The 21,012-nt window shown below is 53.8% G+C and overlaps 1 protein-coding gene across 1 annotated transcript in view; it reads left to right on the top strand.

Annotated features, from left to right (window-relative positions):
* SRL (sarcalumenin) overlaps nt 1-21,012 on the top strand; it is a 44,616-nt gene that overhangs the window by 16,428 nt on the left and 7,176 nt on the right. The window contains 7 exon segments of the mRNA XM_048493883.1: nt 3,077-4,123; nt 8,067-8,162; nt 8,312-8,321; nt 10,581-10,632; nt 10,634-10,673; nt 16,531-16,566; nt 19,461-19,577. Coding sequence (XP_048349840.1) covers nt 3,077-4,123; nt 8,067-8,162; nt 8,312-8,321; nt 10,581-10,632; nt 10,634-10,673; nt 16,531-16,566; nt 19,461-19,577 — 1,398 coding nt within the window.

Genomic DNA, 21,012 nt, shown 5'->3' with positions numbered 1-21,012 from the left:
AAGGGAGGCATAGCTTAAAAGCGTAGATTTTGCTTGCAGGCTCCATTTTCCCTAGCTACACCTCTGAAGAGGTGTGAAGTGGTAGAGGTTTTGTCACACTCCTTTTTCATGCCCTTCTGGGCCTGCATCTCTGCGCCAACATGGCTGCAGGCTGGGACTACGCCTGCACCTGCCTGGCGGCTGCCTGGACAAACCCCAGCAGTCAGGGCAGTTCCTTTCTGGGGACAACGAAAAACCCTGAGCCGGTCCTAACTTGTTGAGGTTGTGAGAATATGTGGGAAGAGAGAAGCAGGCCACGAAGCATTTCCTTGGGCAGAGAGAGAGAGGGGGGGAGAGAGAGGGAGAGAGAGAGGAGGGAGGGGGAGGGAGAGAGAGGGAGGGAGAGAGTGAGAGGCTGGTCCTCTGGGTCTAACCTCTAGGAGACACAGTGGTGCTTGGTGCCCCAGCCTCCAAGATGTTATAGTTCTAATTCCCATCAGCCCCTACCCAGCAGCAAGCCAGTGGGGCTGTGAGGCGATCTCTAGGGTTCTGGAGGTTGTCAGCAATGCGGAGGGGGGTGGGGGTGGTTCTCTGGTACAATTTCTCCAGGCTGGAGGAGGCATTTGGGGATCGAAGGGGACCTGGTCAGTGATTAACGAACGTGGATCTTTGTTCTTCACCACCACCGGGTGGGTGTTCTCCACTTGTGTTCAAACACTGCTTGGGAGCCCAGCAGGGGCAGGCAGGTTTGCTGTAGACATGGCCACCTTCCCCGTGGAGGAGCGTGGGGTGGGAGTCTCCTCTCCCTCCGGTAATTTCCGGAGGCCCTGGGCCAGAGGACTGGCATTCTTGCTGAAGAGGTCTTTGGCTCCTTGGCACAGGGCACGCAGTCTACTGTACAGCCCCCGCCCCCCCGCCCCCGCACATGCCTCTTGGAGGGTCAGCTTTCCCCTGGCTTTGCAGGGCCTGCTGGAGATGTCACTGTCTCTACCTGCAACTTGAGCCTTTTCCTCCCACAGACCCGGGGAAAGGAGAAGGGGGATTGCCTTTGGCAGAGGCCTTCAGGGAGGGGGTCCCACCAGGGGACGGAGCCATGGAGGGAGTTTCTCTGACTGCTGGTGGCTCCCGGCAGATTCTCCTCCTCTCCCCTGGCTGCCGGGGGTGTATTTTTAGCTCCATGAGGGAGCTTGTGGGGTGCTAAGCCCGTAACCTTCAGCCCATTTTGCTGGAGGGAGCTCATCCGCTTGCCATGTGCAGGTCAGCACAATTCAGCGCTTGGTGTATTTAAAGGCTCTCCTCACTTTGGGGCTGAGGAGGAGGGGAGGGAGGGTCCTTTATATGACCCCTCGAAGGTCACAGGAAGGGTGGGGTCCTTTGCTGGCCTGCAAGTCCCTTCTTTCGCTGGGGGTTGTTTGACATCCCCAGGAGGAACACTGGTGGCTCTCTGGCTTTGTTGAGGGACAAGACATTATGGCAGGTGGGAAATTGGATGATGCCAGCCCCTTCCATGGGGTTCAGTCTCTCCAAACCCTGAGAGGGGTGGGTGGGGGGGTGGCCCCTCTGGAATTCACTGCCCAAAGCAGTTGCAACCCCTGTGCCATCTTACAGCAGGGACCCCCAACATGGTACCTGTGGGCACCAGGGCACTCACAGACTCCTGTCCTGTGGCCTGCCCTGCCCAGTGTTTGTTGAAAGTGGTTGCTTCTTGCCCACGGGAGATCCGTTGCCTGTGAAGATTAAAATGATGGTTTAGCGGCTCCTGCCACCCAAACGTTGGTGCTTTTTCAAATGACCCCTCTTCTCCCAGGCATGACCGTCTTCCTGTCTGGGTGGCCGGCCGGCCCAGCCTCTTCTGGCAGCCATTTTGTGTTTTGCTCCACCTCCTGCAGGTGCCACTTAGTGGCTGTACCCATCATTCCAGGAGCAGCAGTGGCGTAGGAGGTTAAGAGCTCGTGTATCTAATCTGGAGGAACCGGGTTTGATTCCCCGCTCTGCCGCCTGAGCTGTGGAGGCTTATCTGGGGAATTCAGATTAGCCTGTACACTCCCACACATGCCAGCCGGGTGACCTTGGGCTAGTCACAGCTTCTCGGAACTCTCTCAGCCCCACCCACTTCACAGGGTGTTTGTTGTGAGGGGGGAAGGGCAAGGAGATTGTCCTGCAGGAGAGAAAGGGGGGATATAAATCCAAACTCTTCTTCTTCATCATCCCAAAGGGGCCTGCAGGCTCAAAAAGACGGGGCACGTCCGTCCTAGAGAGCTGCAGCATCTGTCTGGGTGATGCCATAGGACGCCATCCTGCCTCTGGAGGGAGGAGGGGAAGGAGGGAAGAGGGGACGCGTTCCATGCCAGCACGAGGGATAGTTCTGTGGGGTACTGAGAGGCTGCCGTCTGTGCCCAGCTGTTGCACACCCAGCCAGTCCCATGGCGGGGCTGCTGGCAGCGTGCCAGGATAGACGCCATCTTTGCTCCCGGGTCTGGGGTCACCAAGGTGGGCGGGCAGGTTTTGGACTCTTGGCTGCATCACAAATAACTTAGCAAGGATTCTTTTCCTGCTGGAAAGGGTAGGATGTGGTGGACACTCCTAAGGCAGCCATCTTTTGTCGTCTTTCCTGTCTTGGAATTCCAGTCTCTTAAACTACCTTCTGCTGTCTGGCTCTTAGGGCCACCTCTTCATACTTCTGGCATCTCTGTTTGGCTGCTTAGGTCTGCTGGTGTCCAGAAGGACAAGAAACCCTACAGATTCACCCCCGCTCCATCCCCTGTGTTCCCTGGACTACAGCTGGGTGGGCTGGGAGGCTTGCCGAAGAGTGATCTCTTTGGGATGAGATGGGATGAGAGAGTCCTCCCCAGCAGCACCTGTTTGCACAGAGTTTATTGATAGCAGCAGGAAAAGCGAGCTAGATTCCAGGCTCGGTGGTTGGGAGAGGATTCCAAATGTATTTTTAAGAGCCTCAAAATGTGCCTCCACTTCAACATCCCTTTAATTGGAAAGGGAGTTTGGCCCTGAGAGACGCCGCGTACGCAGTGTAAAAACACGGGCTGTTTTTGAAGCGAGGGGGCCGATCAAACTGACTGATCATGTTCTAACTATTTAGAACTGCAAGTTTCTGCCCCGGATGGCACGGAAGAGGCTGCCAGCTTGGCCGAGGGCCACTTGTTGTCTGGAGACCCAAGCCTAGCCCAGAAGGAGGGGATGCTCTGTGGCGACGCTGCTCAGCTTCCTGGAAAGGGATTCCTCCTCCAGCATTCAGTTAGCCACCAGGACGCACGCGGAGAGCCCCGTGCCCAGGATGATGTTGCAGAAGAGGAGGAAGCAGAAGGTGCCCTTGCCACAGAGGGAGCTCCCAAATCTCAGGAGAATGAGCAGGAAGGTATAAATGCAGGTGGGGCCCAGTGGCGTCCAGGGCACAGCAGAGCCACCACCCCAGGAAGAAGCGTGGAGTCCTCAGAGGCCAGAGAGGAACCATCTCCTCAGGGGACTCAGAGCACCCAAGCTGCACATTTGGGTGAAGATATGGGAGGCTTATACGTCGGCCCCACCACAAGGAACCCACTGGAGGCGCTGGACGTAACCCTGCAGGACATGGAAGAAACGGAACGGGAGGAGGTTGTAAAGTCTCTGGAGGAAGGAGAAGAGGAAGGTTCTAGAGAGGAAGGGGGAAGCCGCTTGAGCAAGAGAGTGGCAGGAAGTAGACCAATGGAGGATTCTGGGGTATTTGAGGCAGTAGAGTCTGATGGGAATGATGAAGAAGAAGTTGTCATCATGGCAAGGGAGTTCCTGGCAGCCTTGGCCAGTGATGTGAAAGATGCTGAGGAGGAAGAAGGAACAGAAGGGGAGAGTGTCCGTTTGGCAGGAGGAGAGATTTCTCATAAGGAGGAAGAGGAGGAGGACAATGACGACCTTGCCGTTGAGGCTGGAGAAGATGGGCAAGACCCACCCAGCCTGAACCCACCGGCTCCTGGGGGCCCCCACCAGCCTCAAGCGGATGACTCCAGTGAAGCTGGCTTGACTAGCAACGGGGACGCTCTTCCCAGAGGTGGCGGGACCCCTTCTGATGATGCCAGTCCAGCCCTGGCTGGGGACCCTCTGACCAAAGCAGCCATCCCAGGAGCCGATGCTGCCACTCAGCTCACCCGAAGAGGTTCTGCCTCCCCCCCACACCCCCGCCATACCTCCTTGGAGGCCCCCGTGTTATGCTTAATCTTTTGACTCGCTAGCGTGATCTGGGGAGGGGTCATGGGGTAGGAGCTGCTGAGGGTTTGGTTGGGACGGGGCCCATCTGGGTGCAGAGTCGCTTTCCACTCGATGGCTGGAGCTTCAACAAGCCAGGGCAAAACACAGCTTGTTCACGTCCACACAGACTGGGCTTCAGTTGGAGAGAAAATGTGGGCCTCCCAGAAGTTCCTTGGCCTGTTTGAAGGTCCAGCTATCAGCGAAGAGCGGTTTGTTCTGCATCCCAGAGGTAACCTGTGGGTCACTTTGGTGATGCACAAAGCATTTGCTGGTCCAGCAGAGCTGAGGGGGTCTTGGCTGAATTCAGGGACAGCTGCTTCTTTATTGATGACTAATATTTGTTACTGATAAAGCACCTCAACAGCTAAGTGCTGCTCAGTGGCTGAGGCAAAGGGAACAAACTTGTATCTAAAAAGGAAATTTCCTAAAGGAAATTTCTCCAGCATCCTTTCAAAGGTGCTTCAGGGATTTGTAACATCCATCTGACCAGTGGTGGGATCCAAAAATTTTAGTAACAGGTTTTCATGGTGGTGGGATTCAAACTGTGGCATAGCGCCAATGGAGCTGGGCGGGGCATTCCGAGCGTGGCAGTGACGGGCATTCAGGGCCAGGGTGCATTCCTAGGCAGAACTGTGGCAAGGGCCTTGGCAGCTAGTCCTTGGTAGGAAAAACCTTGAATGCCTGAGGCATGAGCTGCCTGCCTGCATCCAGTGCACCACCCTGCTAGACTACTTCAAGTTCTGTCTTCTACTGCTGAGAGGAGGGGTGTAACTAAGGCAAAAATCCATAGTAGCAAAATCACCCAATTGGCCAACCCCTCTCGGCACACACACAAATATGAGTGGCCAACCTACTCTATAGGAACCTGTGAGAACGTGCTGGATCCCACCTCTGCATCTGACCCTCTAAGGATGATTGGAAGGGGGTGGGGGTGTTAGTCTCCCATCGCCAAATAAAAGAAAGCAACATGTATTTCAGAATGAACTTCCACAAGTGCCTCGATCTGTTGAGCTGTGACTCAAGAAAGTTCCTGTTGAAATGTGGGAGGGGTGTGTGTTAGTCCTTAGGTGCCCCACATGCCTTTTATTTTGGTCCTCTAAGTTTCTTGCTGTGGGTTTTAAGAAAATGGGATTTTCATCCCGCTGAAGCTGCCCTCCAGCCTGCTGTGGAGAATTCAGATGGCCGTTGTCCTCTAGAGACAGCTGCTGTCAGAACAGCCAGAAGAATTCTACATGTGTGTTTAAATTTCATGTGTCCGGGATCGGATGATCACCTGTCATTGGCATGGGGGGGTGGTGGCAGTGGGAAGGGACATCCCTCGGTGCCGACTGCACTTGAACACACAGCTGGTGCCAAAGTGTAACCAGAGCTGAGTCTAACATCTATTTTGGGGACTAAGGAAAGCTGTCTCCAGCCTTCTGATTGGCTGGGCTCAGATTCCGGCCAAACAGACCTGCTCCACACCCACGCTGAGCCCCACTGGAAAGGAATTAGGTCAAGGCGAGTGAAGCCACAAAGGAGTTAAGCCCCTATATTTCTCTGGAAGAGGCAGAATGCCACCATTGGTCCACACACATGTGCCAAGAGGGGAGATGCACGAAGGGAGTGTCTTCCCATCTGCACTCGTTCACTTAACTGGGAAAGCCTCGCTGCTCGCAGCTTAATGCATGAATGCACGTGTGCTTGACAGGGCTAGCGGTTTGCCTCAGGCGCTCAGTGTGGATCTGCCAGGTGAGTTCCAAGTCAGCCCCTAAGAAACTGGCCTGTGAGAGCTGTGGGGAGAGACAGTCAGGCTCAGTGCTCCAGAGTGGGAAAGGGCCAGAAGTGCCCATGCAAATCCAGCAGGAAGTACACAAATGCAAATGTGTGAAGCTCCCTTCCATGGAGTCTGCCCCTCTAGCTCGGGACTGTCCAATTCCGGTTGCAGCTCTCCAGAGCCTTGGTCATGCGGAGGTCCACTCTGATTGTAGAGTTGGAAAAGACCCCAAGGACCATCAAGTCCAACCCCCTGCCGTGCAGGACCACACAATCAAAGCACTCCTGTCAAATGGCTATCCAGTCTCTCTTTAAAAACCTCCAAAGAAGGAGACTGTACCACCCCCCAAGGTGGTACATTCCACTGTTGAACAGCCCTGACGGTCAGGAGGTTTTCCTGATGTTTAGGTGGAATCTCTTTTGCTGCACCTTGAACCCCTGACTCCTGGTCCTAGTCTCTAGAGCTGCAGAAAACAAGCCTCTTTGACATGGCATCCCTTCAAATACCTAAACATGGCTATCATGTCCCCCCCTTAACTTTCACTTCTCCTGGCTAAATATCCCCAGCTCCCTAAGTCTTTCCTCATAGGGCATGGACTCCAGACCTTTTACCATTTTGGTTGCTCTCCTCTGGACCCATTCCAGCTTGTCAATATCTTTCTTGAATTGCGGTGCCCAGAACTGAACACAATAATCCAGGTGAGGTCTGGCCAACGCAGAGTAGAGTAGAACAATTACTTTCCTCGATCTAGACACTATATTCCTATTTGTACAGCCCAGATCCTGTGGCTTGGGCTTTTTTTGTACCCAAAGAAACAGAGATTGGGGCTGGGCCTAATTCATGCAACAACACAGAAACAGGGAGCTCTGTCTGAGCCCTTCTGACACCTTTATGTGGCAGTCCACACCTCCTAGAACAGTGTTTCCCAACCTTTTCGACGTTGCGGTACCCTTGACCTTCCTCTTCATATCTCAGGGTACCTTTGAGGTTCATTTGAATTTTTTAAAAATTTTTTTAGGGCTTTTTCCTTTTTTGGCCTGTAGGTGGCGGGAGTGGCAAGCAGGGGGAGGGGAGGGGAGGGAAAGCAGCATTGACAGCCATGTAGTTTGTTTGCCTCAATTCGGCATGGATTTGGGGGGATTTAAAGGGAAACTCCTTGGTCACCCCAATACCGCATTTGAGGCAAACAAAAAAATGCAGTTTTACATGATGTTTAAAGGAAGCCCATGAGGTTTCCAAACCCCCCTCCCCCCGCCCCTTCAAAATCCATTTGATTCCGGTGGGGTGGGGGGCAGGCGGTAGCATTGTCAGGGTACCCCTGGGATGTGCTCATGGAACCCTGTGCTCAACCACCCTGGGATGTGCTCATGGAACCCTGTGCTTAGCCACGGAACCCTGGTTGAGAATCCCTGCCCTAGAAACACCTGCAGCCACGGCTCACCCCGCACTGCCCACTGGGATAGATCCAGGTAGGAAACCTTTAGGAGTGGAGCAAGAAAAAGGAAGCTCCCTGGTCATTAACAGACATCCACATTGGCTCTGATGTGCTGCTCCAACACAAGCCAAGGGGATCTGGGTCTGCTGTAAAAGCAGCACACACCATCCTAAGTTCAACAGTCCCTCTGGCAGTCCTTTTTAAAATGCCTGTTCAAGAACAGAAGCTTACGGTGTTGTAGGAGGTTTTCCAGGTTGTATGGCTGTGTTCCAGCAGCATTTTCTCCTGTTTCGCCTGCATCTGTGGCTGGCATCTTCAGAAGATCTCAGAAGACGCCAGTCACAGCTGGTGAAAATTACCTTTGGCCTACCTGTCATTCCAGGTCCTGGGACATCAACACACACACACACCCAGGCATGCCTCGCCATGGATTGTATGGTCAGAGTGCTGTAGACTCTAAATTTAGAAGATGGTTCCTCTGGCAGATGCTGGCCCCTTGCCAAAGCTCCAGTCACACTGGATGGGCAGGGGAAACAGCTGCACAGGGTGTCAAAGACCTGAATGAGAAAGTTGTCCCACCTTTCCGAGCCACCGCGGAGCCCCTGCTGTCTTTTGTGTGACCCATGACTGAGTCTCTCGGTTTTTCCTCTCCCTCCACAGAGGAAGCAGAGGATGCCAAGGCCGCCTTGAGGGATCGTTCCCACATTGACAGCACCTTGAAACTGAAGGAGGACAAACCAGTCGATGACTACTCAGGTACCGGCGTGAAAGGATGCCCGCTGACCTCTTCGCTGTGGCCCTGTTTGGTTGGCCACATCGGAACCGCTCCCACCTCTCCATCTGGGTGGTCTTGAGTGGGGCTTTCATGTCAGAGATTGCCACAGGGCAAGGACATAGATCAGGAGGGGTTCTTGGGTTCAACCCCCCCATTACATGTCCGAAGCTCCGCCCCCAGTTTGTGGTTTTTTTGTATTTTTAGTGTTTTTTCAGTTTGTGGTCTGTAGGGGGCGCAGCTTTTAGGTTAGCAGCACTGAAATGTCATGGATTTGTTGGGAGACTCTCCCGATGATACCACTCAAGTTTGGTGAGATTTGGTTCAGGGGGTCCAAAGTTATGGACTCCCAAAGGGGGTGCCCCATCCCCCATTGTTTCCAATGGGAGCTAATAGAAGTTGGGGGCTACAGCTTTGAGGGTTTATAACTTTGGACCCCCTAAACCAAACTTCACCAAACCTGGGTGTTAATAGGAGCTAGAGAATCTCCTTAAAGGCTATGAGAAGCTTGGTGCTGCCCCAGCTTAACAATTGCAATTCCCTGAAAGCGGAGGCATGCGCTAATTTCCCAGGTTGCTCCTTACCCTAAATCTACAACCCTCGGCATGGATTTAAAGGGAGAATCCAAGGTCCCCAGTTTAACCATTGAAAGTGATGCTGTTTCAGGGTGTGAAAGTATCATCACTTTCATCAAACAAGGACCATCACTATGTTGTTCTTTCAGGGGACCCCAATTCACAGGTAGATTTAAAAGAAGAATCTGGGCTCCCTAGTCTAAACACCATTGAAAGTGATGCTGTTTGGGGGTGGATTCCAACATCTGAGTGGCCGCCAGCAAGGGGTGCTTGGGCAGGGGGCTGGGGGCGCAAACTCAGGATTTTGCACAGACTCCATTTTCTCTAGCTCATACTCTGCCGGAGGGGTAGGGGTAGAAGGGACTGCTGGTTGGTTGCCCCGGCTGGGAGGTCCAGCGTGGTGGGGAGTGGGAGCAGGGGAGTTCTGCGTCCCCTGCCCTCAGAGAGCTGCTGCTGCAAGCATCTGAAGGAGGCTGGGTGTGGGGCTTGGGGAGGCATGGCCACACTCTCAGGGGCGAATGAGGGCATGGCCCCACAGACCCACCACGCATAAAAAATCTATAGCCACGGGGCATGTCTCCCAGCACAGCACCAAATGAGAACCCTCAATCAAAGCACCAAATGAGAACCTTCAATCACGCCCCTCCCTTGGTGTCTGGAGCCCACAGGACTGGGTTGCCAAGAGGAGGCAGCTGAGGAAGAGCTGCGTGCCCTCTCCCTTGAATGGGCAGCAGCTCCTCCGGCCCACAGGTCAGCCCCTCCCTCTCAGCCCAGTTGCTCTCTCCTTCCAGCGGCCTGCAGCTTTGTCGGAGAACAGGGGGCTTCTTTGGCTTTCTGCCAGGAAGGGTAGCAGGAAGGACTGTGGGTTGGGAGAGCAGGGGCCCCTGGTGAAAAACCCCCACTGTCGTGGCACATCTGTGCCTGCCACTTTCCCCCCTTGTAATTGGTGGACAGAGCAAATCAATAACCAGGGTAGGGCAGCATTGGGGTCCCAGATGTTTGGAGGGGGGAGCTAAAAGGGGGGCACCCCTTCTGTCTGAGGCAGAACAGCCCTGTGCACGACGCATGCCTTGGCATGAAAGTGCCTCCCCTTCCTGAATTGGCAGCCATCCAGACACATGCTCAGAATTAGGGTGAGGAGCCAGAACCTCTGGCAGGGCCTTGATTCTTCCAGAACCTGAGGCCAACACACCAGATGCCGTTCTGTAGGGCACCTGGCTGATCTACCCCTACCTGGATGGCCCATTGTTGGAGGACGCCTCAGGGGACAGGCAGGGATGGGGGTTTGGGGAATGAGCATAGAAGAGAAAGAGTTCACTAGAGACAGAGTGATTCCCTACCCCATACCAGACCTCCCCTAAAGGACGGAACCGAACCTGCAGAAGAGCCAGCTCTATCTCTGCTGAAGGGCAGCATTTTTCCTTATTTCAAAACAACTGTTGCATCTTGCTCCTCAGCCTGCTGTGGGGCAGCCAATCTGCTATTGGGGCAGGCCCTGCTTGGCCGTGGATGTGCCAGCTTGCCCCTGTCCCCACAGCCACAACTGCTGCAGCCCAAGGCCAAGCTGAGTGGAGCCTACAGGGGTGCCGGCTCTGCTTGCCCCTGGCCACGAGGAGCCCTGCAGGGGAGAGCTCCCCTCCCCTCCCCTGAGCTTTTCCAGCAAGGCGAAGAGCTGCTCCACACAGGCCACCCATGAATTGGGTATGTGTTTCTATCCCTCCCAGGCTGGTGCTGAGTACTAGGAGAAATATGTGTGGGGGGTGTGTGTTAAGGCTGGCATTTGGCTTGTTCCTCTCACTCTCCTCCTGCCCCACAGCCACCCTGCAGCTACCTGTGAAGAATCTACTACATCACATCAGACAAGCCCTTGGAACAGTCTTTACAGATACACAATGAGCTGGCAGCATGAGTGATCCACGGGTAAGGCGGGGCTGGGGCCCCTGAGTGCTGTGGCTGCGTGCCGGATCCCAAGGCTAAGGAGCACACAGGGGAGCTGAGCCAACCAAAAGAAGCCAGTGCGCCCATCCGCAGCAGGGGAGAAAGGGGACTGGAGAAACCAGCGACCCCGCTGGCATCACACGGAGAAACATATTCCCCCCACCCCACCGCCTGTGTCCCAAATTCTCTTCTCATAGTAACAATTCATGTGTCAGGCACTCTGGACATTACTGGAGAGAAGCTTTGGTTATCTCAGGCGATGTTCTGGTGCAAAAGAATATAAACTTTTTGTAGCTGGTGCAGGAACTTTCTTCCAAAGAGAGCAGCAGTGCGTGCAGTGTGGTGCTAAGAGAACAGGTCTACCTCTAATCCTGGGGAAACAGAGTTTGAATCCTTCAAGCCACTCTTCTGCACCATTTGGAGGCTTATCTGGTGAACCAGATTAGCTCGTGCACTCCATGCCAGCTGGGTGACCTTGAGCTAGTCACTGTTCTTCAGAGCTTCTCAGCCCCACCCACCTCACAGGGTGTTTGTTGTGAGAGGGGAAGGGAGGTTTATTATAGCTGCTTGGGTCTGCTTATACCCAATTCGGCTCTTCCTCCCTCCTCCCTCCTCCTCCCTCGGGCTCTTCTTCTTCTTCTTCTTCTTCTTCTTCTCTCTTTCCTTCTTCTTCTTCTTCTTCTTCTTCTTCTTCTTCTTCTTCTTCTTCTTCTTCTTCTTCTTCTTAGCACCCTGGGGCTTTAGTTCTTTAGAAAACACCTAGGCCACCATGTTGGACAGGACTTAAATTATTTAAAATATGTTTAAGTTGTGGTATGAAAGGCAAACATTTATTCCAGAAGTGAAGCTGGCATTGTGCATAAGTACTTAACTACTGGAGCAAATTAGAGCAGAGGAGGGTTTGGGTGAAGTTCTCTTCACAGGACTACAACACCCAGGATTCTTTGAGGGTAGGGATGCCCATTTAACCAGGTAGAAGAGGGTTGCACGAAGCAGGGACGATGAGTAATGGCGGCAGCAGCAAACAGCGGCAACTGAACTTGCACAGTTTTGAACAGATTGACTGAGAGAGCTTGAGAAGTGGTGAGGGCCCGTTAGGGACCTTAAGATAATCTGAGAATGAGCCTTCCTTTTGCAGCTCAGACCTTTGCCCATCATCTGGCTCCCTCTGGCCTGCCAGGTAACTCCTACGTCTCGTGTGGGACAAGGCCTTCCAGACAAGATCCCTTAAGTGGGGTGTCCAACTCTGGCGCTTCAGATGTGCATGGACTACAATTCCCATAGCAGGGGCTGATGGCCAGATGTCTGTAGTCCATGCACATCTGAAGCGCCAGAGTTGGACACCTCTGCCTTAAGTGGACATGCCCCAGTTTAGGGCTAGGACCTTCTGTGTGCCAAGGAGGTGCCGCATCACCACTCCTGGCTCCTGTTCCCCTTTGTGATGCTGGACAGAACGGAACAGCCATGCAGTGCAGAGAGAGAAGAGGGGGCAAGATCTCGGTGATCATGGGCAAAGGGCGGTATGGCGGAGGGTGGCAAAATAGCTCTGTGCAGAGAAGGGGTGTTAGATGATTGAAGTCTGTCACTCCTCCTGTTTTGCCTCCCGGCTCTCAGGGCACCATGTTCCCAGCCCTCAGGTCTGCGGGTGCTGTTGGTGAATGCCAGGTCGGTCCAGAATAAGACGTCTATCATCCATTACTTGATTGTGAATGGAAGGCCTGATGTGGCATATATCCCAGAGGCCTGGGCCGGGAAGCTGGGTGGACTGGCACGCCCCAGCTGTGCCTCCCAGAGTATCTTGTACACCACCAACCCCAACTTGAGGGGCAGGATGGGGGTGGCCATAGGCCATAGGCCATAGAGAACCGACTGCTGTCACCAGACGCCCCTCTGTGTTTGTTCCAGGTGTAGAGAGTGTGTCCTTGTCTTGGGCCAGAGAGGCAGGACGGGGTTACTGTTGGTTTACCATTCACCCCACTGCCCAACAGCATCCCTGTCTGTGCTGACCAAGGCACTCTCAGAGGCAGTGTTGGGGGGGGGCAGCTTTCTTGTGCTGGGGGACCTCAATGTCCATGCCAAGGATGCCTCGTGTGGGGCAGCAGAGGACCTCAAGGTTGCCATGGCAACTATGGGGCTGTCTACATGTGTTTCTGGCTCTACACATGAAGCTGGGCACACTCTTGACCTGGGGTCCGTAACAAAGCCACCGTGGGTTGTTAGTAGAGGGCTTTGAGACTTGCCCGTTGTCATGGTCGAATCACCCCTTAGTGAAATTTGGACCATTGGTACCACCTGCCCACTGCAGGGGTGTGGGACTGATTGAGACTGTCCACCCTTGGAGCAAGATGGGATCTGAAGGATTCCTGAGGGCACCTGGGGGAGTTTCCAGCCCACATGATTGGTGCTCTGGTCGAGGCCCTGGTCGCGCTATGGAATGATGTCGACATGGCAAGATGACCAGGGCTATTGACATGATTGTGCTGCAGCCTACTGGTAGAGCCCGGACAGCCCCCTAGTAAGTATATGGGGGAGCTTAAGGATATGATGTAGCTAGGCTGGAGCACAGATGGAGGAAAACTCGCTGTGAATCTGACCAGACATTGGTGGGAGCTCATCATCGAGCCTATCAGATGGCAGCGAAGGCGGCAAAGAGGGTTCACTTCTCTGCTTCCACTGAGTCTGCATCTAGTTGTCCAGCTGAACTCTTCCGAGCGGTGAATAGGTTGGTGTCCACCTCCTGGCCTGGGGTGGGGGAAGGACTGGCCGTCAGCTATGATGATTTTGCACAATATTTTCGGGTAAAGTCGCTCAGATTCGTATGAAGTTAGACTGTGGTTTGGAATGATCCTGAGATGACCTCCAGAGAACCGTCTGGTCAGGTTGTGCGGGATCAGTTTCAATAGCTACGGCCTGAGGATTTGGACAAGTTGCTTGCAGGGCTAGTGGCCGACCACCTGTTCCTTGGATCCTTGTCCATCCTGGCTAATTAAATCTAGCTGGGGAGGGGCCTCAAGTCTTGAAGGAGGCCGTGGTACGTCGTCCCCCCCCCCCCCGAAAGAGGTCATCCTTGGACCCAGCAGATCTCTACAACTGTCGCTCAGTAGCCAATATCCCCATTTTGGGGAAGGTTCTGGAAGTGGGTGGTGGCGCCGCAGTTGCAGGCACACTTGGAGGAAACTGATTTTGTAGATCCATGTCACGCGGGTTTCGGGGGGGTGCATTCGGGACAGAGACAGCCTTGGTTTCCCCAATGGATTACCTCCTCAGGGAAATGGACAGAGATCAGTTGTCCTTATTGGTACTTCTAGATCTTTCAGCTGCCTTTGATGCCATTGACCACGGTGTCCTTCTGCAGCAGCTGCATCGGTTACGACTGGGGTCCACTGTAATGCCGTGGTTCTTGTCCTACCTCAGTGGCAGGCTCCAGAAAGTAGAGATGGAGGGCAGTCGCTTGGGCCCCTGCGAGCTCTCTTGTGGAGTTCCTCAGGGCTTGATCCTGTCTCCTGTGTTACTCAACATTTATATGAAGCTGCAGGGGGAGGTCTTTAGAGGATACAGTGTGGGGTGTCACCAATATGCTGATGACACCCAGCTGTTCCTCTCAATTCCATCTGCATCAGGTGAGGCTGCCTGGCGGCTGCCATGGATTAGATGATGGTCAGTAAATTGAATTGAATCCCAATAAGACAGAGGTACTCTGTATGCCAAGCTCCTGAGTTTGGGGGAATCAAGAGACGCTTGGTGCTGGAAGAGGTGGTTCTATCCTGGGAAGACCGGGTGTGGGATCTTGAAGTCATCCTGGATGGGGCACTGTCTCTGAAAACCCCGATGGCAGCGACGACCAAGAGGGCCCGTCAACACTTCCAGCTGGTGCGCCAACTCAGCTTTTTCCTGGGCCAGGATGATTTGGCCACAGTTGCCCATGCTCTGTAACCACCAGACTGAATTATTGTAATGTGCTGTACGTGGGGCTGCCTTTGAGGACAGTCCAGAAACTCGAGCAGAACACAGTGGCTTGTCTGCTAACTGGTGCTTTTCACTGGGATCCCATCACCCCTATTCTGAGGAAGCTGCACTGGCTTCCGACAGGCTACCAGGCTCAGTCCAAAGTGCTGGTGCTAACCCTATATGCAGTGGTGGGATTCAGCAGGTTCGCACCAGTTCGGCAGAACTGGTTGTTAAACTGGTGCTTGTAAACAACCGGTTGTTAAATTACTTGAATCCCACCACTGCCTAAATGACTTTGGTCCTGGGTACCTGAGCACATCTGCCCATATATTCCTGCCCAGACACTGAGATCAGAGGGGGAGGCCCCAGAGGTGGGATCCAGCAGGTTCTCACAGGTTCCTGAGAGTAGGTTACTAATTATTTGTGTGTGCCGAGAGGGGGTTACTAATTGGTGATTTTGCCACGTGATTTTTGCCTTAGTTACGCCCCTCTTCTCAGCAGTAGCGCGCAGAACTTGAAGCAGTCTAGCAGGAGGTACACTGGCGTGCGTGGCAGCCTGCGCCTGCGTGCATTCATTTCCCGCCCAAGGACCGGCACAACAGCTGCGTCCTTGCCACAGCCCCGCCCAGGAATGCCCCACCCCCGTCGTGCCTCGCCCAGCCCCATTGGTGCTACGCCACAGTTTGAATCCCACCACCATGGGAACCTGTTACTAAAATTTTTGGATCCCACCACTGGGAGGCCCACCTGGCTGTCCTGCTCTCATCAGAGGTAAGGGGGGTGGGGGCAGGCCATAGGGCCTTCTCCACAGTAGCCCTTATGCTTTGGAATGCCCTCCGTCCAGAGGTTTACCAGGCACCTACTCTCTTGGAGTTTCAGCGCCAGGCGAAGACCATCCCCTTCACCTCTCCACATTTGGCTGATACCCCTCCCCCTTGTGGGCCCAAGACATCTGTACACCCCTTCTTTTTTGTGGGTGTGGGCAGGGGTGTGTGTGGGAGATTTTAGATTGTGTCTGGGTTTTTAGAATGGGGGTTTTGGTTTGTTTTTAGAATGGTTTTTTTAGAATTGAGTTTTGTTGTGTTTTTGCTTGTAATGTTGCATGTTTTTTTACAGTCCTGAGACTGTGGTCAAGAGTGGATAATAAATGTCAACAGAATAGAAATACAATAGAATTATTGTAGGACTGGCAGACAGGGAAGCCAGCAAGCGGAAGACAGCCCCACTCAGCATTTGGAGGCATCGTGCAACATACCTTGCATAAGCCCCGTGACCCCTTCCATACCCTCCCCCCCCATGCAAACACATCCCTTGGGCTCCTCAGCCCCGGGTGGGCATGGCTGCTGGCTACTTCCTTGCTAATAAAGCCTCTCGCCAGCCACCTTTCTCCACTGGCCAAAGGCAGAGGCCTGGCCATGGCTGATGCTTGCAAAGAGCAGCCCTCAAATATATGTCAGTCAAGCAGCCTCCTGTCTCTCCCGGGGGTTTCTTCTCCCACTGGATTCTCAGCAAAGCAGCCTTTCCTCTCCTGCGGTGTCCCTTTTATCCTGTTGGAGGGGTGACCAGGGCAAGGGACCTGTTGAGTGTGTCTCCGCCAGCAGAAGCATGGAGGAGACAAGGCAGTCTGCACCCTCCGCTCGGGATGGTCCTTGCCTGGGAATTCCCGTGGGGAGCCCTGGTGTGGGTGCCTGAGCTCCCTACGACAGTGAGGGATGTTTCTGATCCCAGCTTGGGGAAGGGAGGCACTGGAAGCACCCATCGCTCTGCTTCCTTTCCTGGAGAAAGCTGCCACCCACCTTCACTTGTGCTTGACTGACAGCTAACCCAGCCTCTCCCTTTCCCTCCTACTCATGTTGCTTTTTCTCTCCCTGGCCCTCCTGCTGCCTACCAGCTTACCCTGGACGCACCTTGGCCTCTTCAGCCACAGGTGGGTATATGGGCTGCCTCTTGGTTGCATGACCCTCAGCCTCCTCCCAGCTGGCTTCTCTCCACTGGCCAGAGACCCCCTTTTCTGGCGTGGCTGGTAGCAGCCCCTCCCCCAAGCAAGGATGGCAGGCCCTTCTGCTGCTGAGTTGTTTGCCTGCGGGGGCTTTTCCCACTGCCTTCCTCAAAGTCCTTCTTTACAAGTGGGGGGGCGGGGGGGGGGAGACCTGGGAGAAGGCTGCCTGCTCTGCGGACCTTTCTGACCCGTGTGGCTGTTTGATGTCTGGGCTGTTTGGTTCGCTCCTCTGACATGCAGTCGCCACAGGGAGGCGCCAGGGAGCCAGTCTTTGAAGTGATCCATCGGCCGAACGACAGCTGCTCCCGCCTGAATTAACAATAGTGAAATGTTGCTGATAACCTTTTTGGTTCTTTTTTTATGTTTAACAAAAAATGTCCTTAGTAAAATTTTCACAGAATCATAGAGTTGGAAGAGACCCCCAAGGACCATCAAGTCCAGCCCCGTGCAATGCAGGATCACACAATCCAGCCTCTGTTAAAAACCTCCAAAGAACGAGGTAGTGCATTCCACTATCCAACAGCCCTTACTGTCAGGAGGTTTTTCCTGATGTTCAGGTGGAATCTCTTTTCCGTCACCTTGAACCCATGACTCTGTGTCCTAGTCTTTGGAGCAGCAGAAAACAAGCTTGCTCCCTCACCAACACGACAGCCCTTCAAATATCTAAACATGGCTATAATGTTACCTCTTAACCTTTTCTTTGCCAAACTAAACATACCCAACTCCCTAAGTCTCTCCTCATAGGGAATGGATTCCAGACCTTTGACCATTTTGGTTGCCCTCCTCTGGACCCATTCCAGCTTGTCAATATCCTTCTTTAATTGCGGTGCCTAGAACTGTACACAATAATCCAGGTGAGGTCTGGCCAATGCAGAGTAGATGGTACAATTACATCCCCCGATCTAGACACTGTACTCCTATTGATACAGTCCAGAATCACATTGGCTTTTTTGGCCGCTGCATCACACTGCTGACTCATGTTCAGCTTGTGGTCTACTAAGACTCCCAAATCCCTTTTACATGTAGTGTTGTCAAGGCAGGTGTCACCTGTCCTGGCTTGACAACACTACATGCGAAAGGGATCTGGGAGTCTTTCCATAGGATCACTCTTAAAGGAGTTATAGTCTGGAATGCAAACAAATATCCAGAGGCAGCCATCTTGGATTTATGATGTCACACAGGCAGTACGCCACAAATTCAAGCAAAACATTGGGTAGTACATGATAGTACACTATATTAGCATTGTATCCACTGTAGTCATTCACCCCTTCACTCAAAATCCCAGGGAACTACCTATATCCCAAGACTAAATCCCTTGTGTTTTGCTCACTGCTGTGTCTTTAAGATGCATTTTATACATGAATGCAAATGTCGGGAGCACATGCCTGCCTGCCTCTGCCTTGTGCGGAGCCAGACTAGGGGTCTACCCCAGCCAGTCCCTGGAGAGAAGGGGTTCGCTAGTGTCTCAGGCTAACTACTGGATCCTTTTAGCTAGAGATGCCGAGGTACTGAACTTGGGACCTTCTGCATCAAGCCGATGTTCAGCCACTAGGTCATGGGCCCAGGTGGTGTGTATTCCACATGCCCCCAATCATGTCCACCAAGTGGTGATGGAAGGTGCTTTAACGTAGCAGCCAACTTATGGCAACCTCATAGGGTTTCCAAGGCAGGCAACGAACAAAGGTGGTTTCCCATTGCCTGCCTCCGTGGGGTATCCCTGGGCTTTCTTGGTGGTCTCCCATCCAAGTACTGACCACATCTGACCCTGCTTCACTTCAGAGAGATGGCAAAATCAGGCTAGCCAGGTGGGGCTCAAGGCATTTCACTGTATGGTGGCAGTGAACACAAACAGCAAAGGTAATATGTAAAGAGAACAATGAAAGTGGAGGAAATTCGTCACGTGACAAGTGCCCTGAGACTTCTGTGGATGGGAGGAGTCACTTTGTTGAAGAGGGCGAGGCCAGCAGGCATCTCCAGGGCCACACCTAGAGGCCAGCAACCGTGAAGAGGGCTGGTGTAGCCAACAGGGGCCCTGGCGGAAAGGGGCCATTCCTGCTATTGCATGCTGGACAGCTAGCTGCGGGTGGAGCTGGTGTGTGCATCCCTCTGCCCCACAAGCCAGGGTTGCTGTGCCTTGTCCCTGGTTTGCATTGCCCCTGGGGATGGTGGGTTGATTTGGGGAATGTCTCCATGAACTTGGAGTGTCCATCTGTAGGCAGAGGTGTGTTGGGGGAAATGGCACCCGGGGACAACACCTGCTCTAAATGCCCCCCCCCCCCAGCACTCAGGGGCAGGCCTGCTGCCGTGGCGCCCATCCAAGCTGCCCTGCTTCTTTGTAGGCTGCCTCCTGTCCTCCCCAGGCCCTAGGGAGGGCAGAAGCTGACCTGCAGGGAGGCGGGGGGGAGGACATTGCAGCAGATATCCGGCGGGGGAGAGATCTCCCCGCTGTGCGGCTGGGAGGGCTCTCTCCTGCTGAGGGATTGTGCTGGCGCACCCAAACTCTCCCTCACCTGCACTTCTGCGGTGCGTGAGGCCTCCCAGCCGCACGGCTGGACCCGCCCTTGGGCATTGTTGAGCAGTGCCACGGCATGGGGGGAGCTGCCGGGCACTGGCCAGGTCGCTATGCCACGGGAGAGGTCGGATGCTGTGACCCAGCCAGTGCCCAGTGCCTCCCCCCACATGACCAAAAGGCATGCGCCCAGGGTTTTGGGTTATACCCCATGTCCCTATAGGCGGTACGCCACTGCCTATAGGGACCAACTCCTGCCTGGAGGAAGTCAAAGGGGCATCCTTGAGCATTTCTCTTCCCTTTTCCCTTCCAGATGGAGAAATCACTTCCAAGCCGATGGTGTTGTTCCTGGGGCCATGGAGCGTTGGCAAATCCACCATGATCAACTATCTTTTGGGACTGGATGATACCCCTTACCAGCTTTATACAGGTAGCGTTGCCTTCCTGGTCTTCCTTGCGCCTTTCTGTACCATTCTCAGGCCCCTGGGGCCTGTCCTGTTCACCTGGCAAAGAGGCCTTTGGGACCCCCACAGTCCGGGCTTGCAGGTCTCGCCCTGGGACTGTGTGCGCCCAGACATTAGGCAGCGGGACATCAGAACCCTTGTGAGTGACAGTTTGTGCACAGGTAGGCTGGTGGGAACCTGGCCTTCTACCTTTGCCGCCTCCACAAAGTAGAAAGCAGCAGACTCTAATCCAGTGAACCAAGTTTGTTTCCCCACTCCTCCACATGCAGCCCGCTGGGTGACTTTGGGCTAGTCACGGTTCTCTCTGAATTCTCAGCCCACCTGCCTCACAGAGTGTCTGTTGTGGGGAGAGGAAGGGAAGGAGTTTGTAAGCCGCTGTGAGATTTCTTTCTGTTGAGAAAAAGGCATATAAATCCAAATTCTACTTCTTCAAAAGTTCTGCTTGTCGATCTGCTCCTTGCCCTCATCTCCACCTTCTCTTGTCTTTGGGACCGACCGTTGGGCGATAGAACCCCCCACCCGGGTCTCGCTTTGGTGCAGGGCCTGACAGAATCTTTGTTCGCTCCTTTTTTCTCTGGGGGCTTGACCCCTCCTGCATGAAACGCTTCCCGGGGGCTCACTGCAGTGCTCCCTACTTGCCAGACAGAACTAGGATTACCAGCTTCCGGGCCAAAAAAAAAAAAAAAAGTCCCATCCCTTGGGCAGAGGCTTAACGGGGTGTTATTTGCCATGTGATGTTATGCCTCCACCCAGTGGCGGGATTCAGATAATTTAACAACTGATTGTTTACAAACACCATTTTAACAACCGGTTCTGCCGAAGTGGTGGAAACCAGCTGAATCCCACCACTGCCTCCACCCCATGAAAAGTTTCTGCTGCCCATTTCCACATAGTAAGCCTCTATTAAGGGGACAGGAGATTTCCCCTCCCGCCCCCTTCCCTGACTTATTGGCAGCCCTAGATAGAACCGTAGTCAGCAAGCAGAAGGAAAGAAGCACCGGGTCCGGCTTCCCTGCATGGAGCCAATTAACAGGCGCTGGGATGATCTTTCTCTCTTCCTCCTCTGTCCACCCCCCACTTCCGAGCCCTTTTGAGCTCCAGTCGCGGCCCAGCAGAGGATTTCTGAATTAATTTAACCAGTGAAATAAAACCTCTGAGAGGAGCTACATGGGCTTCCTTTTCTATGCACGATGACTGGGCAAATGGGATCCTGGCAAACTGTGCGCCTAGAAGTCCACCTAGCCCTGGAGCTATAGGACACGTCATGGCCTCCAGAGACAGAGTGCCTGACTCCAGTTCCTGTGTGGACACAAGGCTAGTAGAGTGATGGCTACGGGCTTCTCTCCTGCACACTGGAGAACCCCCTACCTTTCATGATGAAACATGGGCCCCTTCCGCACA

The sequence above is a fragment of the Sphaerodactylus townsendi genome, linkage group LG04 (genome assembly GCF_021028975.2).
Source record: "Sphaerodactylus townsendi isolate TG3544 linkage group LG04, MPM_Stown_v2.3, whole genome shotgun sequence".
NCBI lineage: Eukaryota > Metazoa > Chordata > Lepidosauria > Squamata > Sphaerodactylidae > Sphaerodactylus > Sphaerodactylus townsendi.
The sequence above is the reverse complement of the archived record's forward strand: the minus strand, read 5'-3'. Positions and strand labels throughout refer to the sequence as shown.